The 27594-nt window shown below is 41.7% G+C and overlaps 1 protein-coding gene across 3 annotated transcripts in view; it reads left to right on the plus strand.

Annotated features, from left to right (window-relative positions):
* Positions 1 to 4982: 4982 nt before the first annotated feature.
* The window catches only part of nrp2b (neuropilin 2b), a 77946-nt gene continuing 55334 nt past the window's right edge, over positions 4983 to 27594 (plus strand). Inside the window, exons 1-3 of one of the 3 annotated variants that reach the window (XM_057335861.1) lie at positions 4983 to 5735; positions 13130 to 13304; positions 25120 to 25301. In XM_057335861.1, the coding sequence (XP_057191844.1) occupies positions 5663 to 5735; positions 13130 to 13304; positions 25120 to 25301 (430 nt within the window). In that variant the 5' untranslated portion in view covers positions 4983 to 5662. Of the gene's footprint in view, positions 5736 to 12946; positions 12990 to 13129; positions 13305 to 25119; positions 25302 to 27594 lie in introns of those variants that run through there. The other 2 variants (XM_057335859.1, XM_057335860.1) reach the window with 2 other exon arrangements.

Raw genomic sequence — 27594 nt, forward strand, 5'->3', positions numbered from 1 at the left:
TTACTCAAATTAATTACCCAAATGGTGACTGGCTTTGATGGCACGCGATGAACTCACAGCAGAAACGAGCTCGCTGTATCACTCGAACGCATTCAATGCATTCGAATGACGTTTCATTTATTACTCAATTGTATGATCTACTATCTGCGTTTTTACAGCATTTTCTGTGTTTACTTTTGATTAATCAATTGTTGACGATCGCGCGGCACTATACTCGGAAAATAAAGCTTTGCAAGCTCTGCCCGGGGTAATGCGGGATATATTAATCTCAAACAGTAACGCACAATCATCAATTTACCTCATTTATACTCATGACTCGGAGAATATATTACAAAAGTGCTGATATTAAAGCGCTGCCTTCTTCATTGATGTATATTGTAAAAAACTGGCTGTTAAAGGGATAGCTCCCCCAAAAATGAAAAATTCTGTCATCATTTACTCATCCTCAAGTTGTTCCAAACCAGCATAACTTTTGTTGATCTCAACACAAAGAAAGATATTTGGAAGAATGTTTGTAACAGAACAATTGTGGGGCACTATTGACTACAATAGTATGAAAGTAAATTACAATGGTAGTCAATGGTGCCCCAGAACTGTATGGTTTCCTACATTCTTCAAAATATCATCTTTTGTATTCAACAGAACAACAAAGAATATACAGGTTTGAAACAACGTAAGGTGAATACACGATGACATCATTTTCTGTTTTGGGTGAACTGTCTCTTTTTCAGCCACTTATTCCAGCCAGGATCTTTAAAATCAGGCAGATTAACCCTCTTATGTAAAGGAGCCTAAATCCTAAAATGTACCAATCAAACAATGAAGGGCCCTTGTATTTATCTATTTAACTCCAGATTGTTTTTCGCTCTAAGGTCTGCTCCAGCACTTGTGTCTGCAAGGAGAGCTTTAGCTCTGATAAGCGGGTGACTGGAGAAACACCTGAAGATGTTCTTCTCTCGCCACACTCGCTTACTTGTTTCTCCTGCTGGGTTCCCGCTGGACCATCATATTTACCATAAACAGTCAGATAACCTGAGCACAGATGGGCATGTTAGTTCCAAACGTGTCATTGAACAGATGGGAAAGTTGAGGACAACCCAGTAGTCAGTGTTACTGAGATGTTTTTCTCAGGAGAAAAACCGGAGAGCCAAGATGACCAAATTGAGGTCTTTACAGCGATCTTCGTGATTTTTTTTCATTCATGGGGGGTAGATTTGTTGTGCTATAGGGAGCGAGTAGTGTGAAGACTTCAGTGTTTGATCAGTGTACCATCACATTCCCCGGCCTGTGTGCCTGCTTAGATCCCAATCTGCCCTGCTGGATTCCAGAGACTGTCTTATCAGTGTTAGAAACCCTGACCTTTAACCCCCGGGCTTATCAATGACCAGTGTTTGAGAGCCCCACCATCACGCCTACCAGTGATTGCCATTATAGTCAATGAAGGAGCTCACCCCAGGCGTTTCAATTACAGTGTGAATATGTGTTTCATGCTTCAAAGATAGTGGTGTTTTTAAAATTGCGTAATTAAAACAAGATTAAGATGTACACAATGCGCTCCGGGGAGTTTATGCGCCCCAGGCGCTTTACCTGCTCTTTGACAACTCATTTAGGTCTTTTTAAATAAGTGCATGCACTTTATGTCAGGAGGGACGGGTATAGGTTGTTATTAAAAAAATGAAGTCACAAATCAAAGAGAAGAAAATTATGTTTACAGAATATACAGCAGGTCATTGCGAATGCCGTATCCTGAAGAGGCGGTATACTGAGAGAGAAGCTTTTGTGAAGATGATTAGAAATGACTGGATGTCATTTGTCATTTTGATGCGGCAGGTTTAGGTATCATATTGTTATTACATAAGCACGTCTCTCCGTTCCCCAGTCCGTAGTGATTTAACCAAATTCAGCCTCTTATTAGCTGAAACTGTGCTGAGATTATAAGCAATCTCTATGCAGACCGACACCCACTGGTTATGTGCTTTTGATAAAGCATAAACTTACATTTCAATGTTTAATTTCATGTCTGTGTGTTATCAATAGGCTTTCATTCTGTCTGGTGCGTAATCTGGCAATGTTTCCATCCGTCTCCTTTGGCAGACACATGCCCCCTCATGGTACAAATACGAACTGCATCAAATATTTCCAAGAGCTCCTAAATTCAAATAAAAGGAACTGTGTGGGGAATACGCAACTCCTCTAAAGTTGATTACTATTATTAATTCATTAATGATAAGTGCAGATGGATTCATAACATGAGTGTCAATGATCGCTCGCAACAACCTGGACAATGTGAGCTTCTAATGGAGTTATTTTCTCAAACCAATTAAATTCTGAACTCATTGGCAAGGTTACAACATTAGCAAGACACACAACGGACTCCAATGCCCCTCTCCGATCAGATGCTATTAAGTAGGTATTTCTTCGGACTGGTTTAAATGAATGTTAGCGTATGGAGAGACGAAAGGGCCTTGTGGGAGTTGGATGGCTTTGCGGATAATGAGAAGCACAGTTTCCTCCACCACTATTCTTCTGTATGAACCCCAGGACACCGCTTCAACCTGCAGCGATAATCACGCCGGAGGCGGCCGCAGCTGACACACAGCAGTAAATAAGGAAATAAAAGTCCGCTCCTGCAGACACCCGGGCCTAAGATCTACAGCATTCGGATTTAGGTTTACTGCGCCCGGCGCAACTTCGGTACACGGACGGCCAAATCAGAGAGGATAGATGTGATTACTTTTTTTGGGTGTTTGTGTGTGGGTGGCGCCGGCGGGTGAAATAGAGAAGCAGATATAACTCAAAGAGTCGTGTGAACATGCTTGTGTGTGTTCTGGGTAAATAGGCAAAGATCTGTTTCAGCAGAGGCGAGCTCCGTATTAAAGAGTCTCCGATGGACGGTCGATGTAATCATTTACTATTCCTATGTGGAAAAGTAAGTTCAGTTCATTGAGAAAAACAAGAGAGAGCAAATAACAATGTGGATGTGTTTGTCTGTATTAGAAGTGAATAACGCAAGGTCTCCAAGAATAAAAATCCTCACGTGGTCTGGGTAAAATGAGTGAACTTTTATTGATAGCGCTTCAGTGGGAGACCACAGACTGCATCTCATGTACCTTCCACACCGATAGCTGTGGATAGCTACGCTCCACAGTAAACAAATTCTCAGCTTCCACTTTAGTTTCACTCCAGGCCTGTATATCATCAAAAACTCTCTGCCGCACTTTGGGTGTTTGCGTCTCTTCAGTTTGACGCGGACTGCCCGTTCCAGCTGCGGTGCGCTTTTTTAGCTCCGAGGCTTTGCTTAGCAAAAGTAATTGGATCTGGGTGTTAATCTATGCAATACGTCCAGAAGTAAAAGCAGCAGTAGTAGTTGTAAACAAGCGAATGTGTCAATGTCGGCTGCTTCTTGGCAGCTCTTAAAGCAGAGTAGGTTCTGGGACAGCATCAGGGACTTTCCTCTCTCTACACGCTTAACACTTTCCCCCATGAGTGCGGATAACCCCCCTGCCACATACAGAGGCCGACTGTTGCTCCTCGTACCCGGCATAAGATGGATGATCGCAGGTCTGCTGTGGGTCGAGGTGTGTGCGGACAGCATGGGCCAGGCCTGTCAACACTTCAAAGGGGAGCTGTTATTTTGCGTCGATCCAGGACCGGCCCTCGCTACCCAAACTCTGACCTCGCCTGGGATAAGTGAACCTGCAAGACTGATCTGAGGACAGTGTAAAAGAGGGACCTTTATCAAGCATTACTGTTGACAGGCACAAGCCCCAGGTCAAATCGTCCAGCTGAAAGATGCAGTGCTTTCCAAGAGATAAGAGCACAGTGAGCTGTCAATGTCGAGCTGATCTGCGAAACATCTCATGCACTTCCAGGCGGGTATTGCGAAAGCGTGTTTCCTGTTCCCGTTTATCTGAACAGTGTGAAGAATGCGAGTGAATGTGATTCTCAGTTACCAGCTCAGACCTGGCACAACGCATGACTAATCATCTGACTTCAATAAAAGGCGACCTGAAACTGACAAAGCATCAAACAAAGAAACTTCCCGTGGTTCCCCTGCTGTCACAGTGCGGAGCGTCTGCAAGACGGTTGAAGGGAGAGAAGTTATTTTGGGCTCTGCGGGGTAATGCTGTGTCATTAAGGCCACTGTAGTTATGGGGGGAGAATGGGGCCCTCGTTGGTCTTGCTTTGGGTGGATCAGAAGAGGGTCTACGCACACGCAGCTAAGACTTTGGGTTCTTCGGATGGATATAGAAGCTTTGATGTCGAGTGGTTTGTGAGGTTTGTTCCAACCCTGTTTACATTAAACCTCCCAGTGTACCCAAAAGCCTCGATCAGGTTTTCATTGGTGAATTAAAGGATTGCTTATGTATGAGACCTAGAGGGATGCTGGTCTTTCCAAATTTGATTTCCCTTCTTTCGCAACATCCGACCACAAACTTCTGCTTTTTTGTTCTTATTTTAACTCTGAGCGATTGTGCGTGTGGATGTTGTTCAACAACGCGTCGGTCACAAGGCTGGAAAACAGACGTTTTTGTTTCTGTCAGATATTTGTTGTCAGGGAACGGCTGTATTTTTGCTCGGCGTTTGACCCCTGTACCCTTGTTGATCTCTCTTGGCTCGCTGTCAGAAACGTTTGAATTAATTCAGCTTCAGCCACACATTACCATGCGCATCGCCTTACTTAAGTCCGCCTCAACTCAGCATTTTCACTTTTATGTCTAAAGTCAACCGAAGGGCACCGAGACTGTTTCAGTTTTAAACATCAAGTCAATGGCATGTAATAGCAGCTTATAATTACTATAATCGCAACGGTTTCCTTTTGTTGTTTTTGCCCTATCTGTAATTGTTATCAACTCACCACTTTCAAGAAACTCCAGCTTGTTGTGGTTTCACACTGGACTAGCCCGTGTGTCTGTGGTCGCTTGTGTTTCTCTCCTCGCCTTTTTATAGCCTAACTGCAGGACTAAAGCGAGTGGCTCGTCTTTAATCAGAGACTGGAGAGGCGGGCCGAGGTGCTGACTGTAATGCGATAGCTGCGCCCGCGCTACACTCAGCGCTCAAACGCGGAGACGCACGGTGCCAAAGGAGCTGCGCGCAGGATCTCTATCAGAAGACTTCAATTACGGATTCGCTTCGCGGAAGATCTGAACCCAACTGTCTTTTTCTGACAGGTCGGTGGCGTTTTCCGTGCGAGACAGAGCGTGTGCGGTTGGATAGCGAGGGAAGAGCACGGTAAAACGTTTCGTGTCACTTGGATTGAAGGCGAGTGAAGCCGCGCTCACTCACTCACTCGCTCACTCACTGCTCGAGGAAATCAAGCCAGTCCCGCAGCTCTCTGAAATATGTTTTCTGTCTGAACTTTTCCGTATAAAAGAAAGTTGTTTTATTTTGTTGCACTGGCTCATTTAGGATCTGACGGACACGATGTTTCGGAGATGTTAAACATCCAAGTCTGGATTGAATTTACACATCCTAGATTTTGAAGCGTGTCCAGAAAGCAGGCGTGTCGCCAAACAGAAGAAATTGTTATCAGACTGAATATACACGAGCTAATCTCAGTGGATACATTTGAGGACGAGAACAGTTTTTAAAGGACATCAGAAGAACTTCGAGCTCTCAGCATTTGCTCTTCACGCGCTGGGTGAACATTCACCCAGGAAAGATGGATTTATTCACAAAGCTCTGTGGATCTTTATTTGTCTTGTGTTTATCGGCAGTAGTTTACGGAGCAGAAGGTAAGATTTTGTTGTTTTGTCACTTGTTTATTTTTATATATAGTTTTATAGGTTTTTTAGAATTTTATATGATACTGCCCAAGGCACAAAGACCAGATTTTTTTTAGATGAGTGACATTTGTATTACATTTTATTTAGGTTAAAGTTGTATTTAAAATATGGCAAACATCAAATAGGTCATATTTCGCCATTAAATATTAACCAAAGAAAAAAATTAAAACCAAAAAGAAACACCAAGGTTTTATCAGTTTTAAGTCAGGTTTAGGAAGGTTTTAGTCAGGTAATGGGTGAGAGCTCACAGCACAAGCATCCCCGCTGGAGAAGGCGCGCGCTCGGCATGAGCTCAGACAAACACCGCGGTTCACGCCGGACCCACATCACCCTTTATTTCTTTCCACATTTTAACCGTCTATGTAGTACACTCCTCTCTATTCATTTTTTAGGAATTTGGATATTTTCTCACAAACTGTGTGGAGTACATTACTCAGCATATTCGTCTTCATAAACCGGACTTTTATGAAATATCAGTCATTTTTTACATCTCAAATAGTTGGCTAGAGTGATAACCCTTCAGTCACTGGTGATTTCTTGTCACTTTGCTCTCGTGTCATGGTTACTTAGTCCTGACGACTGTATTTGTGCCGCCGCGGGCAGCTCAAGCACCTTCGGGGACTCTCAGTGGAAATACAGTATACAAGTATAAAGTATTTATGCCTGAAACATTACGCCTTCACGTGTATGCGTGCTTGTATTTAATATTTTAATAGTCTTTATTATGATTGATTTTTGCGCTCGTTGTGGATGTTTTTCGTCTGTTCAAGCAGATAGCTGTTTTAATGAGTTTTTAATCTGACTAATAAAGTCACCGGAAGCATCGACGAATACGCGGGCTCCCTTTTGACGAATCTTTTAATAAACTCCCGAAGATAGTATGACGTTTCCTCAGTGAACAGCACAAACGATCCAGAATTACACAGGTTAATTTAGTAAGGGGGTTTTGACACAATTATGTTTTGCACGGGACTTTTATGAATTGAATTATGCATCTGATATCTTCCCATAATCGAGTGTCTGTAAACTGTTCGTGTTGTAGATTATTTTAACAGTGACTTCGTATAATATCGTAGAAGGTTATGTTAAAAGTTTTCATAGGCTGTGTTACGCATTACAACCCTGTTTGTGAGTCAGATATTGCTAGTTTTCTTGATATTATGTTGTAACACTTTATTTTACAGTGTCCGTATAGCTGCCAGTTTTACAACATATTTACATTAGGACTCAATTGATATTACCTAAATACGTAAGAAAGGCATGTTTTAAAAGAACGCTTGCATTATTTAGTCTACTTAACGGTCACTTTGTTTTGCTAATGCTAGCGTCTTTATTAGCTTTTCTAACATGATATTCTCCAGTTCTTTTGGACTACAGTCAGGCTCATTTTATAGCCAAATGTGCATGGCTGTGTTGCCAGACACAACAGATCTGCATGTTGATCTGCACCTGATCCAAAAGGAAGATCTCCACAGGGGTCCCTCTAAAAGCCCAGCTATCTCTCCAAAACAACAACAGCGCCTTAATTACTCCAGTTAAGCGGTCTGAATCAGATGTGGATGAACAGTTTAGGACCAGAGAGAGAGGCTTAAATATCTACTGCTGGGCTAATGTCCACTGCTGAAGCGAGCTGGACTCAGCAGCTGATGAAGCACATGCTACATGATAGGAGGGCTGAAGCCTCTTATTCCAGTGTAGACAAAATGTAATAAGACAGAATGGCAGAGCTCTAAGTGTCTCGTCGCTGTGATTAAATGTCAGCTATTTATCAGCTGATGTTCACTCAATGAAAATGAGAAAGCGCATTGACTTCTGCCAGTCAGCTGAAGATATTTTCCAGCAGATGAGACGCGTGCGTGAATCTGCGCGTCTGAGCCTGAGAGAAAACGCGTCCACATGTGCCTTCTGGTACAAGTGCAGAAGAGAGCATGTTGTTGGCAAAGCTTCGGCCACCTGCGCCTGGAGGCGACGCTGCGATTGATGACATGCTTATGCAGCTGTGCAGACACACCTGACCACCTGCAGAGCCTCGCCAGCCGTCGACACGCTCCAGAGAAAGCTGCCGCTTTGAAATCTGCCCTCACACGAGTGCATTACGCGTCAGTGTCGCGATGGAGGCCGCTGCGCATCGTTGTGCAGTTCTGGGGGAATGTGTGAGCAATTCTCTCCTGGCGCTGGTTGTTTTCCGTGGCGCGCGGAGTGAATGGGATGTCTTTAAAGTTTCATAGGATCCCTGCTAAGCCCATTTGTCATGTTCGTTTTCTGCTGCTCAGTGGCCTCAAGCTTATTTTGTTCCATGCACGCATCTTTGCTTTTTTCTCCTTTTGAGCTGTTTCTCTGTGAGTAATTCTCTGTGCTTGAAGTCGGTTAGATCCTCACCTTGTGTATATGTACGTATGTGCGTGTCTGTGTGTGTAGAGTTAGATCTTGTCCGACTTCACCTTCTCTGAGCCTTTTATTCTGTTGACACAGATGAAAGACAGATGTTGAGTTTGGCAAACTCTCGTGTGGTGTGAGCGTATGGTACTCCGTGTACCACAATCCTCGGCGCTGAGGGTTTGATACCAACACCACAGTGGAGACCAGGGCGATGCATTCCGTGTCTGCTGAGTAATCATTTAAGATGTCTGTGCCCTGTTTTAAACACGCCACGTCTTCACGGTTCTGGTGAACTGTACTGGTGAAACAGCCTTGGCTCAATGCATCTCCATCACGGACCATCACTATTAAGCGGAAACAAATGAGTGACAGGCCAATTACACCACTTGCAATTATGTAATCAACTTGAATGGGATAAATAGACGGAATCACCACAAACAACGCTCATATTGTAAATCGTTGCAGTTTGTTGTCATGTCAGCTCAGTGTGTTGCACAGTTTTTCCCTTTACTGTCTCGTGTAATGGGAAATATTAGCACTCTCTCAGCAGAAAATGGGCCTGTAAATCAGCTCAAAGAAGGTCAGGTATTTGTATTCGTGCCAGCGAGCGCGCAGGCACTCGTTCACTCACTCTTGTACGGCTGGAAAAGTGCTGAAACGGTGCTATCAGGATGAAATTCAAAACAAGCAAGAATCCCATAAATAATGCAGCACCGTTCTCATTCCCCCACCCACCTGCTCAACACCATTTACAGTTACTTATAGTCCTGAAGCGAGGGGGCCGGCAGCGGGCCTGCCCACCGGCAGCATCCTCAATCTCGCAGGAAGTGAGGCGGGGAGACGTCTAGGATCTGAGGAGCAAAGAGGCGCTGGGTTGCGCGAGTTGACAAAGTGCCGACACCCAGAAGCTCTGACAGACTGAGATGTGTGGCTGTTGTTGTGTGTACTCAGCACAACAGCAAGGAAAGCTGACAGGGGCTGTGTGGAATAGTGAGTATTTGTGTGCCGAGTCCTGGGCTAAGGGAGGATGGGAGACGGTATTGATGCGCGCGACAATCAAAGCTATTGATTGCTTCGTCAAGATTTGATTTTGTCAATCGAAGGAGTTCTGTTTGTGAAAGTGGATTCAGTTTTTATTGAGCAGTGGGATGTTGTATTGTAGCGTAGAGAGAGAAAGCACAATCCTGCCGTGCCGTGAGCTCGACTTTAGACCGTTTATCATTCTTTAATCTCCCCAGGCCGATATAAAAAGTTCACAGGAAAACGCTTTTTGTGAAATCTTGCTTAATGCTGTCAACGGCACGGCTCAACAATAAGGATTTATGATGTGTACCTGACCTACCAACACAAATGATACATAAAATGATACGCTGATAAATCAACAGAATTTGCAAAACAAAAATGTATCAAACCGGAAAGCTGTTTTCAAGGTTTAAAAACACATCTTATCAATGAATGTAAGGTCATTGGAACGTATTGTTGAGCACTTTATGTAAAGCAGAAAAACTTTTCTGTTTCCCAACTGTCAATGGATGTAACTTTCATCTATATTTGCTGCACAGCAAATCACCTACAAGAATAGCAAACACAGCCACACACGCACGCACGCACGCACGCACGCACGCACGCACGCATGCACGCACGCACGCACGCACACACACACACATGTCTGGTTTATTATCTCCGTGGGGACAGTCCATAGGCGTAATGAGTTGTATACTGTACAAACTGTATATTTTATCCCCTACCCAACCCCTAAACCTAAAGATCGTAGAAAACTTTTTGCATTTTTAGATTTTCCAAATTTATCGTTCTGTACAACTTATACGCTTTTGTGCCCGTGGGGACCTCAATTTTGGTCCCCACAGTGACACGGGTCCCCATGAGTTGGTGTGCATTCAGGTTTAGGTCCCCACTAACATATAAAAACCAAGTCCACACACACACACACACACACATGTCTGGTTTACTATCTCCGTGGGAACAGTCCATAGGCGTAATGTTTTTTATACTCTACAAACTGTATATTTTATCCCCTAACCCTACCCCTAAACATCGTAGAAACCTTTTTGCATTTGTAGATTTTTTAAATATATTGTTCTATACAATTTATAAGCTTTTTTGCCCGTGGGGACCTGACACGAGTCCCCATGTGTTGGTGTGCATCCAGGTTTAGGTCCCCACCGGGATATACAAACATGTCCACACTAGTGCTGGGCGGTATGACCAAAAATGTATATAATGGTGTTTTCCAGATTTATACCGGTTTCCCGGTACATGGCGGTATTTTTTTAACCACTTTTTTTTCACTGATTGAGAGAAGAAATAGTGCTGTTGATTGACTTAAAATGCCCTTTCATACCGTCATGGTGACAGTGACAGTATCCCCTATAATAACTGCAATGTTTAGACTTCTTTAACAACTGAATAGCATGCGAAGGTAACTTGCATACATAATATTTAAGCAAATAAATAGAGAACAGGGCTCGAAATGAACTTTTTTCCATGGAAGCACTGGAGCTCCCAACTTCAAGAGTTAGGAGCATCCACCAAAAAAATAATAGTTGAAAACAAAATAGTAACAATTATACCATTAAAACAAGCATGTGATGTCTGTTGTGTTTTACATAGTCACAATGGCGTCATGATTTCCTGAAATCATATTTTTTAATCATAAAACAAAGGCTTAAATTAGATATGTGAGAGGAAAGCGATCGCATCACGCTGTCAATCCTCCTTCCTCTACTGACCCTTATTTCTCATCTTAGCATAGAGAAACAGTTCAAACTAAAAACACATCATATTATATGCTTATATTGAGCAGATAGGAGGGGAACACGATCGTTTTTTGAAAATGTTTGTTCGTGAGTATATTTAACATAACGTAATGCGAACTTACAATTGTTACACTTGTGCTGCTGTTCAGCCGCGAGGTGCGCGCTCCCATTGCGATGGGAAAGAAATATGTAACGTTACCGCACATGCGCGAGACGCACGCAAACATCCAAACGCCTCCGTTTAGCGCATGTTTATATAGAAAAATGATGATGAAGTAGTGCCGTGGCATACAAAGACGCATTCTGTGTGAATGGCCGGTCACAGTGCAACAGTGAAAAGGGACCCCACTGAAACAGTGTCACGCTGCGCCGCATTCTGCACGTAGTACACCGTACAAGACATACACCGGTAATGCGGTATATAAAAAATTCATATCATAACAAAAATACACACCGGTATTCGGTATGAACCGGAATATCGCCCAGCACTAGTCCACACACACACACACGCACGCGGTTGTGTTGTACTGCTGTGATAGCATGTGGCAGTAGACTGTAGATGGATAGACTCCTTTAGGAGCACAGACACAATAATTCATGAGGCCACCTCACACAGCAACACAACACTATTGCAGTCTCTCTCCCCCTCTCTCTCTCGGAAATAGATCTCTGCACTGTCAGACACGAAGCTTAGAGGAGGACACCTTCTAATGAGACCCATCAGCCCGTCGACCCTCCTCGCTGCACCACACACAAACACTGAGCCGACCCAAACCATACGAGAGGGCGTGATTGTTACGTTTTAGCCTGTTTTAGTGTTTTATAGTGAGTGACATGAAAACAGCCCACGGCGAACCCTTTGAATTGAGCTGCTCAGAACTAGATTTGTCGTTTGATGTGGGATTGCGTTCGTTTTCCGTGTTTAATGGTACTTGAAAACATGGTTTGTTATTATTTCCTGAAGTGGATTTTGTTTCCTATTTCTAGCTGCATAGAAGCGGAGGCCAGCTGGGTTTTAAATCCAATATAGCGGTGTACACACCTGCTATCATAATAGGTTTCCAAATGTCACCGCTTGAAATTCTGTTGCACTTCAGGCACCTTGTACCTCTCCCCTCTTTAATATTTGACAATGAATCATGTTAGAGCAGAGGTGCGTGTGGTTTCAAATGCAGCGCGCATTTGAATGCGGTGTGGACACCGAAGGTGTAAAAGGGCGCACCCGCCTTGTTTTCCGCCGGTGAGAAAGAGCGAATGAGCGAGTGTGCAATACAGATGAGTTGTAATTGTTCACAGAAAGCACCGTGGAAACCAGGCACAGACCTCAAACTGTCAATCAGAGCTTACATTTTCTCTGAACTCTTTCCCAGCGTCCCCACTGGGCTACTACGTGTGACGCTGGATCATCAACTCAGTGCATGACGGTTGCGGTGCATTTGTTGCGAATCTCAAGTAACGCCGGTACCCGTGTTGGCACACGTTGGCATTGTGGGTTTACAGTAACCAACCAAGATCAAGTCGGTTTTTTCGATGAATGTGAAATGCACCTCCTGTTCTGCGTAGTAGGCGCTGTAGGCCGTGTGATCTGAATCTTTCAGCGTCTCCGCACTTTAAACATTCATACGCCGCCTCTCCTTGAACATGTGTGCTCGGTGCGCGCTGACATCATAGCACTCTAGCAGAGGTTAACCAGCTGTGCCTTAATACTACGACGAGAGCAATAATTAATGAAAGCAATATCAATTATTTGAGCTGTGGGAGCCGAGGGCTTGTTCTGGAAGAGAACGGTAAACACAGGCAGGGGAGAGAGAAGAGAGCACTATCTGTTTGCTTATCTCTGCACAGAAAGACATCTTTGTGGCTGAACACTGGACTCCTCACAGCATTGGGCTGACCTTTCACATCATGCGGACACACTTCCTGTCAGAGAATAGTTTGACTTGTGTGATAGAGCGATTGTTGTGAAGAAAGGCCGATAGTGTTGAAGATTGTGTCCTAATGTTAGCAGATTGCTTGTCAATGATACAGTTACGCAGGGGTGTTGCAGGTAACAATGTACTTCGTCTCTGATTGGCTAGTTTGATTCATAACAAAACAATCATTTCATGTTATTGAATCACTCTGTATTGAAACGTTCGAGTGAATCACAAATGTCGTATCTCACCCTTTCACGTCATGTTTCCACAGAGCCATGTGGTGGGCAGTTGGATGCCAGTGACGCCGGGTACATCACTTCACCCGGTTACCCTCTGGAGTACCCAACCCATCAGAACTGCAGATGGGTCATCATAGCGCCCGAATCGTCCCAACGAATCGTCCTAAACTTCAATCCTCATTTTGAACTGGAGAAACTCGACTGCAGGTGAGTAATGAATCTAATATGAATTCTTAAGCGCGGCGGATGTGCACATACACTATGAACCATATGATGACAAGGTGCAAACGCAAACAAGAATATTTGCTGTGTCAGTAAATGCAGTATATCAAAGGTGAGTTATATTTCCTCATGACACTCAGTCAGCCCTCTTTTTTTTGCTGGTGGAGCTCAAAACTGATGGAAAATGAAGAAGAAAAACAAATTATTCTCTCTAATAAGGCTGTGTTTCATATACCCAGGGCAACAAGGCAATCATGTCCCTTTTTCTTTTTTTAATGAATATTTTGTATTAATTCCGCTGCTTTGCATCAGCCTTAACTGTAATGCTTTTATTCCTGAAAAGATGAAAGATGACTTGGAAAACACTGCCGAAATTTCCAGTCTCTCGCCTGCTGATTGTTGGGAGTCTTCCCATAATGCCTTGCTGAGTCTGGCTCTAGAGTCAACATTACAAACACACGCTACACTTTAATTAAATATCCAATAAACAAAGCTTTGACACACATTTCTGGGAATCATGAAAATGTGCAGGCTTAAGCTCACAGCGTGCATTTCACTGACAGCTGTGCCCATTCCTCCCCCTGTTGGACATCAGCAGAAATGCATGGAACGTGGTCGACAAATGCATGGAACGTGGCACACGGTACATGGGAACATACAGATTGTACGAGAGGAAAGTTTTGCTTTCTTTTCACAGTTTGGATGGGTTTGTTTTTGTATCCACTTTTTCGTAAAATGGGACAAAGTCAGGGGGAATTAGCAATCACAGCTGAAGACGTTGACGTTCGTGAGTCATGTTTTACAAACCCTACTCGGCAGAGCCACAAAGCCTGTCACAACCTGCCACTTCACACTCTCTCACTCTTCTCTCTAAATATTGCCCTTTGTCCTTTTGGCATTTATTAACATTTTGGATCTATTAATTATACATAGAAGTGTTTTTAAAGAGAGATTTATGGGGTGGCTTTTGACATTCCTTTGTTGATTTGGAGCATTCATTTTTCAGAAGCTCTTGTTGAAAGTCTCTTCTCCGAGCTCTTCCAGCGAGAGCGGCGGCGGAGAGAGACAGATCAAACGAGAGACGGGAAAGCTTGATATGTGTTTCATTTCAACACTTTTCTTCCTCCTCAGTGGTTTGTGCACAGGATGGGACTGTTGTTATTTTTGTCTCTTCATCTCTATCTCTCTCTCAGTTTGACTGACGGAAGATGCTGAACATCCCATTACATCACACATCCTATTGCGTGCTGCACTCCCACGGGGGATTTTTTTTGCACTTGCAATTGTAAATAAAACTCCATATTGAATCAGACACATTGCTAGATTTGCAAAGGACAAAAGTGGACAGTTTCTTTTGTTAACACAACCAGATCTGAGACTAAAAACATGACCTCTTTTTTTCACCTTCCCATCTGCTGCATAGCTGAAAATCATCAAACGTTATTATTACTTCAGCTAAAGAGAGTATGGTCAAAAAAAGTGGTCCAAAAAGTCACTGCCTTGTTTAGGGTGGTTGCCAAGGTGTCGCTATGCTGTTGCTAAGGTGCTCTAGACGGTCAAATGAGCCCACCCCTAAATGTCAGTGACTTTCTGGTGTAGACATGGAACATTGGTTCCATCTTCTAAGTCAGTCTATGGGTTTTTTAGAAAATGGTAGCACACTCTCCGCAAAATTTGAGGTATAATTCACTTCTGTAGCCTCAACCATGTGGGAGGAGTTACAAGTCAACATTTAATTCTTGGCTTAAGCTCACATGATGAAGAAAGACTTTGTATGGTCCCTGTTTCTCCTTCGCAGTGGAAGAGAAAGTAAGCTGATCATAGCTGCCTGCCGTTTCAGTTGTTTGGGGGTGAGAGCAGAATTGCATTTAAATTGAGCTGTAAGCTCTTGCCAAGTATGCTGATAAGGGTGACTTCGGCAATATGGGCTCAGCTGATCACCCCCTTGAACCTGTGCTTCCACTGGATCTCTCTCTCTCTTTCTGAAACTCTGTGACCATTTCAGACACACAGAGGTTATTTACAGCCCATGATTTCACTCTCGGTGAAGTCTACTGTTACAGTCTGATCTGTGAGCCTTACAAACATATTAAAGCCACAATATGGAATATTTGGACCGCTAGATGGCGCACTTTCGAGACGACAACAAAAGGCGAAGCTAAATGACGTTATGTAGGAGAGTGGAATTATGGGACATGTCGTTTTTACCATCCAGAGGCGTAAGGAGATCGCCCATCATGTTCACGGACGAGGTAATGAATTTATTTTATGTCATCGTAATGAATTAGCTTGCAAGAAACGTGGAATGTAATGCTACGTTAGCCCGCGACTGATATTGGACTTTGTCAATTGATTTGGTAGCGTAATGCTACACAGTTTTACGTGTTTAAAACAGTCATACAGTCGTCGTTTAAAAAGTAAATTGGAATGAACCTACAGCATTTACAAGTAACGTTAATATACTGTATTTCATAGGGTAACTGCATTCATAACTATTCAAATAATTTGTGGATGAGTATTTCGTCTACAATAAAAAAAAAGTGCTTACCTGGCTATTAAAACACATGCGAGAGCGGAGTCTCTGTCGAGTCCACGTTGGTCGCGAAGCTCTCTCCATGTAGAAAACGCCACGCCGATATTAATCCTTGTTTTATTTCTTTGTTTGTCCATAAGCCTGCTTGCCTCATTTGGCCTACGTTTACACTTTTTTGGGTTTCCTTTACTCACCAAAGAGTAATCGTGATCCATAATAACAGAACAACAGATGCTGCATCCCAGATGCTGTATAACCACTTCCGCATTTGCGTGCTGCCGTAGTTTCTACAACCGGAAACTGAGGGTAGGTGCGGAGCAGCGGATATTAAGTCACTGATATGCGACAAATACAAGGGTGACAAGGGACGGGCCATTATTTTAAATACGAATTTCTCTGGATTTGCACATTCTTGGGAACATTTGGGATAATGTAAGTACACAACTGCATGAAATATATCACACTGTGCAAGTGATTTTTGGATATTTCATAACAAAATGCTTCCATATTGTGGCTTTAATTATACAGTATGTCACTCTGTACTGTACAACACCGATTACAATTAAAACGCCTCCGCTTTATTGTTTCTTTAAGCCCTCTGGCTTGTTCCCTGCTGGTTTACTAGTGATTATTGTTTTTGTCCCTCGGCCAGGCAGGCAAATTTAGGAGTATCGAGTTATTTCGCTACCCAACACAATTCTAATTTGTTAATGTACAGTAAACATTAGTCTTTACTCAACAAGTCGTAAAATGATCTATCCATTAGCACAAACAAACACAGCAGTGTGGAGTTGTGTTTTTCCCATTAGCTTCATCAAAGAAAACACTTCTCGAGAAGACAGATGCCATGTTGAAGAGGTGTTAAAAGAAACTCTCTGAAGTGGACAGATCATGTAGCTGTGTTGCTCGGACTCGGAAAGATATAAAGAGACACAGAGGATGTTACATAGGGTAATTTTGCTGGTGCATACAGTATGTTACATCAGGCTGCTTGTTAAAGATCTAGATTTCCTTATCCTTACAGAAATTAACCATTGTTTTATTATGGTAAACTATGGTATTTGTTGTAATCCACAGTAACCCCTACGATAATGTCTCACTAGCCATGATGTTTGTAGTGAAACTATGATAACGCAAATGGTAATCAATCCAAATCAAGGTTACTACACTTAAAATACTATACTATACTATACTATATAATAAAACCATGGTTAATTTTCCTAAGAGTAACCAGCTGAGAGGTTTCAATCTGCCAAGTCTTCATATTTAGTTGAATGTCAATGATTTAAGGATTTGTATGCAATCAAATAGCATCCAATCTCCTCCAATAAATTCCACTCAAAAGTATTTATTAACAACGTTAACAGAAAAGAGATGTTATACGGTCAAAAAACTGTTTTGTTTTTAGCCGTGTCGAGCAGTTCTTTGATCGATTGATGCACTTTTTGGAGCTTCAAAAAATCAACACCCGTTCACTCCCATTCTACCGCTTGCAAGCAAAATGATACGTGGTATTATAACTCTGACTGGATTATTCTTCCAGAAGAAAACCATATTCAGTTAGGATACCTTGAAGGTGAGTAAAAGATGGGGAAATTTTGATTTGGTAGTGAAATATCCCTTTAAATTTCAAAGATACAGGAACTATTGGACATAATATTTTGCACATTATTCATTATTAAGTCCGCATCTGAATAAAAAAATAATTAATTGTGGCTCCTTAGGCTCCTAGATATCCATAGTCAACCATATTTACCAGGATAAACATTCAACCAGTTTCGCTTATGAACATCATGGTTATGCAACCAAACCGGCATAAACCAGCTTATTAGCATGAACGCTGTAGTGTAATGCTAGCCTATGCTACTCATTTATGGAATAAATAAGTTTCATAACACTGTGTTTATCTACTTGCTGTTCTTATTGAGGATGTAAACAGCATGCTATGGCCCTGTATATATTATGTTTTAGACACTTTAAGAAGATTTGTATTTGTTCTCTGGCGAACCTGAGGGTAGCTCTGTATCTTTCTACTGGACACAAACTGGCTCCATCGACAGCTTAAGCTCCATACTTAATTTATTTAACCTGAAGCAGTTTTTCTGTCAGATATGATTATGCAGCTCAGAGAAGACATCCAGGGATACCTTCCAGTCCTGACTCTGACTGACTCACTATGTTTATGTACACTCATGGCAAAAATCTGGCTGGACCTCTGGGTTTCTCCTTTAACCTTGTGAAGTTTAGTCTGCCTCTGTGCCACCACACCCATGTTCTCCAGCATTGTCTCTCTTCTTTCTTTAATTCCCACTTTTTCCGTTGCCGTCTTTTAAGACCAGCTTAGACTAGCATATGAAATCCAATAAAAGTGAATAGTGCCTGGAGCTGTCTTGTTTTTCTGTTTTATGGTGACCAGGTATGCTGGACTTTCTTCCCTTTTGTTTCCTTCTCTCTCTCCTTTCTGACCCTTTCTTACTTTCACTTCCCTTGGCCTCGTTCATTCTGTCTGATTAAAATGAGTCATCTCCCAAGGCACGGCCCATTCTCAACATTGCTTTATTCCACATTCCACCTCAGTCAGCCCTCTCTCCCATCAGACAGATGAAGTAAACAGTGTTTATAGTCCAGCCACACCGCTGCTGCAAACTCTTCCTCGACAGCATTTACAATGCTCTGCAGAGACCAAAATGTAGATAGTGCTGAATGTCAGGCAGGAATGCATAGAGGCATTGGTTTTGAACCAAATGCCAAGTGAGCTGTATCACTGTAAAAAAGCGTAATTTTACAGAATTTATACAGATTTGTCATGTATTTTTTAAAATACAGTAAAAAACGGAAAGTTACAAAAAAAATCATGCCAATGTTTAAGAAAAACAGGGAAAACATCAAATTTTACGGGGGAATGTAATTTTTACGGTTTATTTCTGGCGCCCCAGCTGCCGTAACCTGCCAGAGATTTTTTTTACAGTTTAATTTTGAAAATACGGCCAGAAACCGTGAAATTACAGAAAAGACTCAAAATTTACAAGTGAAATGGGGAAACCATGTAATTTTACAGGAAATTTTTACGGTTTATTTCTTGTGGCCCAGCTGGCAGAAAATGTATTTTTGACAGCTTTCTAAATAGGCAGCATCCCCATTGACATAAAATCTGATGGGTGACTGATTTGAAACTAACTACATAAGCAACATACAAATCGTGCATCTCACACAAAACTTCAACTCACAATAGAGGTTTCATTGGATGCACACACCTGGCCCAATTTAACTTCCGTTCTGTGTTTGATTAGTTTGTTTTATATTTTATATTTTATTGTGTATTAATTATATGAAACTAAAACTACTCAACAGTTATCGACTTATTGCGGAGGTCTACAAGAAAGTCAGGTTTGGGGCACATAACGTTTGCTTATGTTGTTGCCGCTGAAACCGTCTATGGATTTCAAAAGAATTTGGTGTTAGCATGTTGCTAAAATAAGTTTACATTATACTGTTTTACCTTTATGTGGTGCATTATTAAAGGGACAGACATTTTTAGTGCTCTGAAACCATAGTGGACTCTATAATGTGCACTTATTCTATCCCATGATGCACTGCGATTGCAAGTGTACAATTGTACACTTAATGCTACACTGTTAAAAAAACGTTTAAAACAGCAATTTGTCCAGCAGATACTCTAGGGCGGCAAAAACCTTTAAATAACAATGAAATAAATTAAAATAAACTTGACATGTTGCTCTTATTTTACACCTGACATGTAAATTTCTATTTCCGACACAGCAGTGGGGGGAATGATCATAGAAGGCAGGGTCAGTTTGTTCCTAAAAAAAATACAGTTAGGAAAGCACCTCAAAATGCTGTCTACATAGGCCATGCACTAGTTTTTGGAACAGAGCCATTAGTTCACAAAAGCGCACAGGATGAGTAGGAAAAAGACAGAAGCATACAATTTATTCTTCTGGTGCCAGAAAAAGTGATGGAATCCAGAGTGGCCCATTGCACTCTGCCTCGGCAGGTAGATGACAAGGACCAGATGCAATTCAAGAGAAGTTGATGTATTAGAGTTTACAGGCAACAGCTCAGAGCTTACACGGGAGAGAACGTTCTGCTCTCTCTGCTCTCGCTCCGGTGCGAGCGCTGTCACACCGACCACATTCTGATTCAACGGATCCCTGGCACAGCATCAAATGTGTCCCACTCCTAAAAGTTATAAATAGATTATTGTGAAATAAATGTAATAAGCTTGGTTTTATTTATCATGATATATCTGTAATGCAATCAGCAAAGCCACTCTCCTGAATGACATGGATATAGAAACCAGGCAGAGCAGGTTAAAGACACGGTTCTCTCTCTTTTTTTGCTAGTCTCTCTCTCTTTCATCCTTATCTTTTTTCTCCATCCATGCTCTTAACACTCACTTCTCCTCCCTCAGGCACAGCATTTGAATTTTTGATATTATCTAATCATCAGATTAATACACACACACACACATAAAATGCATATTCACTTATACTCCTTTCCGGGGGATTTTCACTAGAACGATATCCTCCCTAAGGTTTTCACACTGCAATCCACATTTTACATTTTTAAATTGAGGTTATTTAGAGATTATTTGACCTGCAGTGCATTACATTTTTAAATACATCAGATGGTGACCTAACAATACCAAACATATAGTCTGAATATAGTTATATTTGCGCAATTCCGTGCAAATGTCAACATTAAGATGAAATTTTTTTTTCATCATACTGATAGGTCAGATGTCAATATTTGGTGGTTTACATTCCCATGAAAAGTCTCTCTTAAACATTTTGTGTGTGTGTGTTTTTAATGCATAGTTGTCCATAGTCAGGTAAGTGAATTGTCACATTCATAACCGTCCATATTGCGCACCAATGGGCACATGAAAATTACTTTTTTTAAACTATTTTATGTTCTTTAAAGAGCCACCCCTTCTTCATTTGTTGGGTATTATTGCTTTTAGTTTGTGAATATTAATTCAAAGAAATCCTACAAAGTGTGTTGTCTCTCAAAAGCATGAGTCCTTTTTGTCACATCCATAACTCATCTATAGACTGATTTTTTTTGTTTGGACAATATCATCGGGGGTTTAGGAAATAGAAACCCACGGTTCAATAAATTGGTAATGAATACATTCCCTGAGAATTTCTATTTCAAGTTTTGATTGAAAATGTCACATCCGTAACCCTGGAATTGCAAAGACAAAGCATAGTTTGTTCATGGCGTATTCCGTTCTACTCTGTTTTGCTCATCTTCCTTAAGACTTATCAGTCAACTAGTCATTCAGGTACTACCAACACTGGTGCTCTGGTTCTGTCATCTGTAAACAGGGAGAACCGAACTGACTGACGATAGCCCGGGAACATTTTCAGCCTCTCAACTCCGGCCACATGCAGAGCTGCGATCACAGACCCTATGACACCCCACCGTCTCCATCTGGGGTGGAGACATCTGCCTTTGTTCCCGCGGTAACCTCACTGGGCACGGCAGTGATGCCACGCTAGCCCTGCGTTTACCGCCTGGCCTCGTAGCTGGTGATGATTGGCACGAGTGTCTATTTTACACAGCGGTTTCTCGCTCTGTTTCTCGCGTGGGTCTTTATCCATGATAGATTTGACAAATGAACACAACTAACCTCACAGCTAGATTTCCTCCCGAGCGAGGCGAACTGTAGAGGATGATATCATTGCTCTGTCGCTCTCCCCGGGGGTTCTTCTGATCAATGCCCGTTTTCCGCTTGTAATGAAGAATCAATGGATGGTGTGAAGGTGGACTGGACTCAGGGGGTCAGGCAGGTCTTCAACACATATAACATTCTTCTCAGAGTACAGGCATATCGCTTGACCATTACAGGCCTGCTGGGCTGACAGGGCAGGAGTCTGTATTCGGCGAACTTGGTCTGTAACGGAATACTTCAGATCTTTATCAGATTTGATAAATGACACGCTGTACTTTTGTAACTCGCATTTTGAAGGCAATAACAACCCTGTCTGTTTGCTCTTTGCCGTTTGGTTTTACGGCCGAACAAATGGGCGATCCGAGCGTGGTCTGGGAATTCTCTCAAACAAGCAGTTAATATTTTAGAGCCACTTTAAGCAGTTTAATTCATCCGCTGGGTAAGATTGCGGTTTTTATGCAAAACCAGTGATTATTTACTTTTGCTCAGAGGGTGAGAATCCCTGATGTGAATCTGCAGATGTTTATTTCTAGACTTTCGTAAGTCCTTGGATATTTGCCAGAGTATCTGTGTTGTCGAAGGAGGGGAACATTTGCATATGCTTAACTACCTTGGTCAAGTGAAACACACACACACACAAACTCAGGGCGCCAAAGCCTATGTTTATCCTAATTGGTGGTGCAAAGTAAAAGTGACTAATAGAACGGAAACAATATAAAAACAGAAGGAAATCGGTCATTTACCAAAACTTGGAGTTTACGTAGTATGACTGCGTGTCGGTGAACAATCCCAGCATTCTCACCCTAAACACATTCACCGTGGTAAAACTATTCAGTAATAAGATCCATGAAAATCGAATTACTTTTGCATCCGCAGTAAACACAAGCCAGTGTTTGTGTTGCTTTTTGTTGCCCATGTGACTGTAATGGCTCCACACAGCATGTGTTCTCAGTGATAGGTGAATGAGGTTTCTGTAGCAGGGTTTATATCTTGGTTAATTGGAGACGGTGATGAATCAGCCACTTTAACAGGCACAGAAGAAGAGACAGAAAGAAACTCAAATGAAACGTAAATGAAAAACACCTGAAAGTTAAAACTTCTATGAAAGAGAACAGTCTGTATGTGTTTGGATGTGTGAACAATGTCTGTTTTTACTGTATGCACGTGCATATCCAATGTTTATTTGTGTCTGTATGTACATGTTTGGAAAATATTGTAAAACAATGGTTACTAGAATCATTACGTGGCTGACTTAGACTTTATTTGAGATATTTTTGGCAAGTGTTCGTGTTTGGGGGGTTGAAGGCAACTGCCCGTGTCTGAGACAGTGAAATGATGTCTCTCTCACTGTCTGTCATGTTTTCATCTTTATCACAGAGTTTACTGTCATGTTGAGGGAAGAGAATGACAGACAGCGTGAGATCAGGTGATGTGTGTTAACAGACGCTCTGTGGAGGGCTGGAGACATGTTTGATTTGAGAGTGCTCGGTTCCACAGATATCCTTCACTCTTTTACGTCCATAGCCAACTGTCCAGCTCTTTTTCACAAAACTGTACATCCTGGTAATGAATCAGGATGCGTACGCTCTACGTACCTGTGTCTTTCATAGGATGACGGTATAATGCATACAGCCTATGGAACTTAACAATTTTAAAGTTAGAAAAAAAAAACAGTTTACCTCTAGAAGGAACTACCGGCGTCTGTACAATGTTAAGATGGCAGAAAGTGTACAAACTATAATCCAGCCCAAGGGCAAAAGTAATGCAATATTTTAAGGTCAGCAGCCATGAAATAAATGTGTTCCTCAGAGACCGTCACTGGAAGTAAACATCACAAATGAGAACGCTTTAATATCTCAAATGTTTCTACTAGACATGGTTGAGATTAAATGGAGATTAAATATTTTGTTTTGTGTAATATTTGTTTAAAGGGATTGTTCACCCAAAAATGAAAATTCTGTCATAATTTAGTCACCCTCAACCTGTATTTCTTTCTTCTGATTAACACAAAGAAAGATATTTAGAAGAATGTTAGCAACTGACCTTTCTGGGACATCATTGACTACCACTTTAGAAAACAATATTGCAATATTATATTATTTTTGTGTTTGTTCTGTTGAGCACAAAAGAAGATATTTTGAGGAATTTCGGAAAGCAGAACGTTCTTTGACTACCATTTGAATTTTTTTCTATCAATGATGTCGCAGAAATGTCAGTTGCTAACATTCTTCCAAATATCTTTCTTTGTGTTTAACAGAAGAAAGACATTTATACAGGTTTAAAACAACTGGAGAGTGAGTAAATCATGACATAACTTTCATTTTTGGGTGAAGTGTTCCTTTAATTTTCACAGAGTTACATAATAACGGCATTTTATCGTTTTAATTCTCAAAAACGTTTTAGCTTTCTCTGCAAATTAAACATCTTCTTTTTAGGTTTTCTTCTGAGAAAGAAACTCAAATTTGCCTCTACGAAATTACGAAATTATCCGTGCTATGCTATCCACGTTCATCTCATACAAGAGCCGTATACTTTTTATGTACGTCATCATTTTACTGAACACATTTAGGAAGAAACAAGTTGATTTTTGCTCATTTATAAACAAACTCCATTCTATGAAAGAAGCATTTTTTCTCTGGGACTACATTACGCTCAATGAATATGTCAGAACAGACAGAACATCGTCTCTCCAACTCGAGGCTCATTGATTTCTTTGTCTGCGTGTTTGTCTGGTAAGCTGCAGCAGTGTTAGAGACCATGATCCTCAGGTGCTGTCGGTTTCAGACGCTCTGAGAGTCCATAGGCTTGTTGAATGGGAGGTTAAATGAGGCACAGCATGCTGTGTGGAGTCACGCTTCGGTGTCAAGCCAGATTCTACGAGTACAGCTTCATAAAACTCAGCCTTATTAACACGACAACATTGTGCTAAGTAGCAGCGCTTTTTACATCTCTGTGCTTGCCAGCTGGACCCGGGTTTCCTTGGCTTTTATAGAGAAACTCACGTATTCAGAAGGGAGCAGATAATGCACCTTTCTTTGTATTTCTGTATGCGTTTTGGAGTTTTTAATTACTTTTCATTAAGGTCAACGTTTTAAAGTATTTAAGGGAAAAAAATCTATTTTGTACAACCAAGCAGAACGTGTTAGGTGTGTATAACTGACCTGGTTTTCTAGCTTAATTGAGATCAAACATCCCGTTGTGCATTAATCGTCTCAAGGCGGTTCATAACCCGAGAGTTAACAGGAAGAAAATCTGTATATCTACCGTGTATAATTCAAACTAAACTTCAGACTAAACTTCCAGGCAAGGCTTTGTCCTGCCAACAAAGTTTGATTTTTTTTAGACGTTTGTTGGAAGCGCTTCAAAAAGTTGATGCATTTGCCTCACTGGTGTGAAGTTTTCCTGTAGTTTACTTATCTTAGTTTTATTTGATATTGTAGGTTTCGTGTCATATAATAAAATGAAACTATCAGTGAACATAAATCGGTTCATATGTCTGTTTCCATTCAGAAGATCACAGCACACGGAGCACATCTGACTAAACATCTCTCTCTTTGGTCTTCTCGTAGGTACGACTTCATCGAGATCCGGGATGGGAACTCGGAGAGCGCCGATCTGTTGGGGAGACACTGCAGCAACATCGCGCCCCCTGCTATCATCTCCTCGGGCCCTGTTTTGCACATCAAATTTGTCTCTGACTACGCCCACCAGGGGGCAGGCTTCTCGCTACGCTATGAAATCTATAAGACAGGTAAGCCAGTGCTACCCAGCAGGATGTAATTCATCATAAACAACGCAGTGTCAAAACCTTGCCTATCTTCCTGTGTGACTTCTGTGTTCTCGGGGTTGTACAAACACGACGTTTAAAGCAAGGAGAGAGCCTGTAAAGAACAGAGACGCACGATTTCTGTGTTGATGGTATTACACATTCTCCCCTTCACACAGGAAACATGTGCCTTTATCTGCCCACCTTCAAATGTGTCAAATCCCACCTGTTTGACAAGTGTTGATTGGCTTTTGTAAATCGGAGGGAAGGTTCCCAATTGGTCAACTTGGTGTCTTTGACAGCCCAACATTTTTATTACATGTTGAAAGGTGTGGATTTGCTTTGGAGGGAAAAGCTCTGATTGCGGAGTTTAGACGCGAGACGAAGCGATTAACATTTATGACAACTTCCAAATGGCTTTTATGGATTGGTGGGAAAGGCTGTCATTGGTTATTAGTTGAATAGGACTAGGTCATTGTGATGATCTCCTTCATTGTTTTCTTCAAGATTCATTTTTTTCGACTTTAAATGAACATGTTTAGTGTATTCATTTTAGCCATGGTTAAAATACATATTCTGACATTATTTTTGCATCCTCATGTCGTTCAAAACCTGTATATGACTCTTAACACAAAAGAAGATGTTTTGAGAAATGTCTCAGTGGTTTTGTGTTTATACAATAGAAGTCAATGGGGACCAGTGTGGTTTGGTTACCAACATTCTTCAAAATATCTCTGCAGAAGAAATCAAGTCATACAGTTTTGGAATGACGCGAGGGTGAATATATGATGCAAGGTTTTTCATTTTTGGGTTAACTGTCCTTTAATGCGTCATATAATGAAACAGATTAGCGACATAAATCAAACTATCTTAAAACAGCTTTACTGTAGTTGACCTGTGGGTCATTTTGACATGCTCAGTCACAAATTCAGTCCAAGGCCAACGCTGGTGGGCAAAATAAACAATATGCAAAACCTCCCTTGTTCGTTTTTCCACCTTCTGAAAGTATTCCGGGAATGTCTCTTTAATTGGCTCCCGATATACCGTCCCCTGAGGCCGGGGGCCGGGCAGCTGGGGTTACTAACACAACACGTGTGATGCTCCTTTCTATTAGTTCGCCACACTAGTGAACTGGGATAGAGAGTTAAAGCAGCTGTCATGAAGTTGGGGGAAGTTTTTTTTCTGGGTGTAGGCCGGGGGAAAGTGACATTCAGAAACACAATAGAGAGTCTTTAATGAGTTCCACCAGGCAGATGAAAAGCTAAGCTCACTCATTAGTGTGGACAACCCAGCACTAAGAGATATCAGCGCACACTTTAGCGTGAAGAGAGCCCCCCCCACCTACCACTTCGGGGAGGAAGTGATGACATGCCACCCCACAATCCATTGAGTGTGATCTGATAGCGTGAGAGCTCCATAGCAACCTGGCTGACATAAAGCAGAGGTACAAACCGAGACGGTGATGAACGCTATCACCATGGCAAGTCGGCGAGTTTTTTAATCATAAACAAGTAATAACGATGAGACCCGTCGGCGTGTGGAAGCTCGCGGTTGCCATGACATTAACAAGATCTCATTATATTCAGAGGGTGCGTGTGAAAACGTGTGGGAGTGTGTGTGTGGATGCGTGCTGGTTGAAACACAAAGACAAAGAGATTTTTGGACGGTAATGAACTTGTGAAAGACTGTGTGCTTACATGTGCCACCGTGATTTGGTGATATATGAGGATTTGTGTCATCATAACACCTCAAGCCATCACCCACATAACCCACATGTTCATTATTACACACATGATCAGACACAATGATGGCCGGTGTTATATCTGTTATATACAGTATCTGTTATATAGAGTAGTGGCCAAAAATGAAGTCCAACTTTAGAAACGTGACATCCTCACTCTTTATCTGATATATGATGTATTCAACTTTTTCTGTGCATGTTGTGTAGTTGTGCTTGAAGTGTAAACTGAAGCTCAGCATTTCAGGAATTTTAGGATGCTTGGCAAAAAATACCAGCGACACATGCAGCAATATTACTACAAGAGAGCATCAACAAAATATTAATAATTGATAAAACTGTAGTCAATATATGCTTTATTTCCTATGAGCTTTTTGTTTATTGACAAAACACATTTTCCTGTTATGCTGCTTTTTTGCAAAGATGGTTTCGACTAAAAATCACCTTTTTCAGTTTTGTGCCATACACCTTTAAAAGCATCAAAAGCATTAAATATTAGACATTTATGCCCCCCTGACATCACTTTTGGCCACCACTGTA

This window comes from Triplophysa rosa, linkage group LG6 (assembly GCF_024868665.1).
Source record: "Triplophysa rosa linkage group LG6, Trosa_1v2, whole genome shotgun sequence".
Lineage (NCBI taxonomy): Eukaryota > Metazoa > Chordata > Actinopteri > Cypriniformes > Nemacheilidae > Triplophysa > Triplophysa rosa.